Source organism: Tupaia chinensis, unplaced genomic scaffold (genome assembly GCF_000334495.1).
Source record: "Tupaia chinensis unplaced genomic scaffold, TupChi_1.0 Scaffold000159_1, whole genome shotgun sequence".
NCBI classification, from domain to species: Eukaryota; Metazoa; Chordata; class Mammalia; order Scandentia; family Tupaiidae; genus Tupaia; species Tupaia belangeri.
In genome coordinates this window covers 941,061-944,877 of record NW_006159630.1, presented here as the reverse complement: position 1 = coordinate 944,877, position 3,817 = coordinate 941,061, and the positions used below count along the sequence as shown (strand labels likewise).

At 63.1% G+C, this 3,817-nt stretch overlaps 1 protein-coding gene across 1 annotated transcript in view; it reads right to left on the bottom strand.

Moving 5' to 3' along the window:
- P4HB (prolyl 4-hydroxylase subunit beta) overlaps positions 1 to 3,802 on the bottom strand; it is a 10,145-nt gene extending 6,343 nt beyond the window's left edge. The window contains exons 1-5 of the mRNA XM_006145634.3: positions 3,693 to 3,802; positions 3,574 to 3,655; positions 2,672 to 2,878; positions 1,287 to 1,420; positions 1,011 to 1,148 (exon numbers count right to left, since the gene is read on the bottom strand). Of these exons, the coding sequence (XP_006145696.1) occupies positions 1,011 to 1,148; positions 1,287 to 1,420; positions 2,672 to 2,878; positions 3,574 to 3,655; positions 3,693 to 3,752 (621 nt within the window). The 5' untranslated portion in view covers positions 3,753 to 3,802. The remainder of the gene's footprint in view (positions 1 to 1,010; positions 1,149 to 1,286; positions 1,421 to 2,671; positions 2,879 to 3,573; positions 3,656 to 3,692) is intronic.
- Between the last annotated feature and the right edge of the window lie 15 nt (positions 3,803 to 3,817).

Below are 3,817 nucleotides of genomic sequence, written 5' to 3'. Positions count from 1 at the left end.
CCCTTCTCCTCCATTCTCCTCTCGGGATCTTGGGCACGCACGCACACGCGCCCAGCGTGAGTTCTAAGCCACCCGGTCTGGGAGGTGAACTGCAGTTAACTACGTGGGAGTCCAGCGACATAGCCATTACGCTAACTGCTGGTTCCCCCGCAAAAACCTTTCTTAAAACAAAACTCACATGTGCGTGCGTGCCCAAGATCCCGAGAGGAGAATGGAGAAGGGATTGCAGCGTGGTCATACCTCCGGAGGATGATTTCTCGCTTTCTGTCTCTGTCTTTCTGGCGAGCATACGTGCCCTATAGCAAAAACCTCTCCCCTCCCCCAAAACAAAACAAAACAAAACAATAATTAGGGCATAGCAGTTTAGGGATCTGGATCCCACAGGCCAACTGAGTTTAAATCCTAGGCCTGGCAGCTTGAAAACCACGTTGGGTGCCTATACGTGCATGCCCTCAGTCCTGAGAGACACAGGGAGAGGGTTATGGCATGGTCACCCCGCAGAGCTTTCCCACTGTCCCTCTCTCCTCCTCGCGGTCTGTCCGACGAGTGCACGCGCCCTATCGCAAAACTTGAGAGTGTAGGGCCAGCCCATCTGCCTCGTGGTTAAGGGAGCCGGGTCCCACACGGCCAGCCAGTCAGAATCCTAGCCCTCGCAGTGTGGACAACACACGTGCCCAAAGTGCTGACGGGACAGAGATGCAGGAGGGCGGTGGGGTGGCCACGCCCCGCTGAGGAGCGCTCTTCCCGGCTGTCTCCCGTCGCTCTCGGGCAAGGACGCGCGCCCTCTGTTAGTGAAAAGTGGTCAGAATGGACCCTTCATTGTGCTTTACTACAATGGAAAAAAAGGTTGGCAGTCAGGAGCAGCCAGGCTCGTATCTCTGCTAACACGGCACAGGTTGCCTCCAGGCCGGCCTGCACACTGGCAGGGCAAGGTCCTCCGGAGATAAGGGAGCAACACCGCCCCCTGCAGACCAGCACCTGCCCTGGGTGGGGTGCCAAGGGCAACTCACCTTCTTAAAGAGGACAACCCCATCTCTGTCGAGCTGGTACTTGGAGAACACGTCACCGTTGGAAGTGATCCCAAAGGGTATGTCGTCGACGGCCTCTGCCGCCAGCAAGAACTGCTTGGCAGAGTCCGAGTCCACATCCTGGAAGAGGGAGCCCAGAGGTGGCCGCACTGCCCAGCACCCGGGACCCTGCCTAGCAGCAGCAGGGCAGGTACCACAATCGCAGTTACCCTGCCCCACGCAGTGAAAGAGGACCAAGATGAAGCCCCAGCGCCCTACCTTGAAGAAGCCGATGACAGCCACCTCGCTGGACTCCACCAATGACTCTGCGGCCGCACCATCGGACAGGGTGGTGGCAGCAGGGCCCGTACGCTTCTTCAGCCAGTTCACAATGTCATCGGCTTCTCTGCCAGCTACACCCCAAACAAATGTGCAGCCCCTCAGACAGGCTCCACCACCCCTGCCGCCCGCTGGGGCCTGAGCTCCCCCCAACGAGCTGAGGACACCTCGTCGGACAGTGCCAGTGACATACTCGCTCGCCACGGAGCGAGCAGGGTGCCCTGTCTACCCGGCCCCCAAGCCCCGGCGGCCATGCCCAGGTACGTAAGCAACAGCCACATTTCTTGGCAGGCTCCCCGCGTCGCGTTTCCTCGGACCTTCAGACCAGTGAGCACATGCACGCTTGCCCAGGGGCAGCCTCGAGCCCAGTTCCTCTCCAGAGGTGTGGCAGCTAGTCACCTCCAAGTCCACAGCCCACCCCCGGGGCCTGCTCTCCACACTTCCCAGGCCAGCAGGAACCAGACAGCATGCTGTGGGGCTGGACCCACGTGAGGCTGACAAACACAAAGATCGAGCTAAGGCCCATTCTTCGTCCCCTGGTGATTTGACGGCCTGGTCCAGCCCAGGAGATGCGGCCACAACCCAGCCTAAGAGGGTTCTACCGAAGGGGCCAGCGGCGGAGCAACCGGCCACGCGTGGGTTTGGAACAGCGGTCTCTTCCACAGCGGTTAAGCTTTAGGGACAGCACCCTGGTGACTGGACCCAGCACTCTGGCTCCACAGGGGACCCGTGTGAAAAGTGGGGACAATGAGACTAGAGCTGCTGGCTCCAGAGCCGTGGGCAGCGCGGCCCAAGGGGACCCTCTGCCTCTGGATGACAGATGGGCCCTGCGAGTATCTGCTGTGAGACCCGCCTCCATGAAGGTGGCAAGACAGAAGGTGAGGTTTGGGCCGCAGAGCTGGGACGCCAGGCCTTGGCAGCCCCAGGCCCCACCCTTCCACCCGTGAGAGGCAGCGGAGTCACGTGGGCACTCTGCTCGGGGCTGGCATGTGCATGTCACCCTGCAGGCTATGGCTGCGCTGCTCCGGGGAGCATTAGCGGGAAACGGGAAGCCTGCCCCTGCCATGACCTGCAGACAGGCTTCAGCCAGCTGGATGCCCCAAGACGTCACCACAGACCAAGTTCCTGCTTGGAGGGTTCCTCCAGGACGAGAGCTGTCCTCACAGGACCCTCGGGCAGGACCAGAAGGAAAATGCAGTGTGAGCACAAACTGCCCACCATGCCTGACAGTGGCTTCTCTGCCTCTCACTCCTGGCGGAGCTCTTGGGGCCCCCAGGGCTGCAGGAAGCCCCACCTACGGCACCCAAAGGCAGCCGCATTCGCACCTGTGTACTCTTTGGGGGACGCTGTGTCTCCGTTCTTGAAGAACTTGATGGTGGGGTAGCCGCGGACGCCGTACTGCTGGGCCAGGTCAGACTCCTCCGTGGCGTCCACCTTGGCCAGTCTGATCTCAGAGCCTTCTGCCTTCAGCTTTGCGGCCGCTTTGGCGTACTCGGGGGCCAGAGCCTTGCAGTGGCCGCACCAAGGGGCATCTGAAAAAGAAACCCAGAGGCTAGACCGCGTGCTCCCCCTGGACTTCCCTTATGGCCCGCTGAGAAAACCAAGCCCTCTGAGCACACCGCTCGGTGCTCTTGGGCAATACCAAGAGGCCACCCAAAGACCTGGCCTTTGGTGATGGGCAACTCCCTGCCACCTGCAGGCGATCGGCACAGGCGTCCCTAGGACTGCCCTGGGAGAGTCCAGGGAACCTGAGACCCGGAGGGAGCAGCCTGGTCTGGGCAGGAACTAGTGGGGAGCCTGCATGCCGTCTGTGCACACACGCCCCGAGAACCCAACTAGGTGTGGGAATGAAGCTCTGTGTCCACAACGCACCTAAGAACACCTCGACAAAGGGCTTAAACACTCAGACGCAGCAAAGTTTCGGACTCTGGCCTGCCAGGACGCAGGTGCGGCGGTGCGAGGTGCGGCAGCGCGGGCCGGGCGGGCGTGTCCGGCCCCACGGCGGCTCGCACTGGTCGGTCCAGTTTCTCCCAGGAGGGGACCCTGCCGCGCCGACAGGCACAAAGGCACCTCCCACCCGGAGGCCTCCCGGGACGTAGCACTGCCAACACCGCGGGAGGACGCGTGCCGGGCTGACAGCAGGCGCGCTCGGCGGTGCCAGCGCAGGAGCCCGGCCTGGCGCGGGACTGCAGGGGCAGGGGAGTCCGGCCCGGCCCGCGGCACTCACAGAACTTCACCAGCAGGTACTTGTGGGCCGCCAGCGCTTCCGCGAAGGTGCTCTGTTTCAGCACCAAGACGTGGTCCTCCTCCTCCGGGGCGCCGGCGGGGGCCCCCCCCCCCGGGGGCGTCGGCCCCCCCCCTGGCCGCCACGGCCAGGACGAGGCACAGCACAGCGCGGCCCAGCATGTCGGACGTCGCGGCGGACAGGAGGTTCGGTTGGGGGCGCCCGGGCAGCCCAGGCGCACAGGACG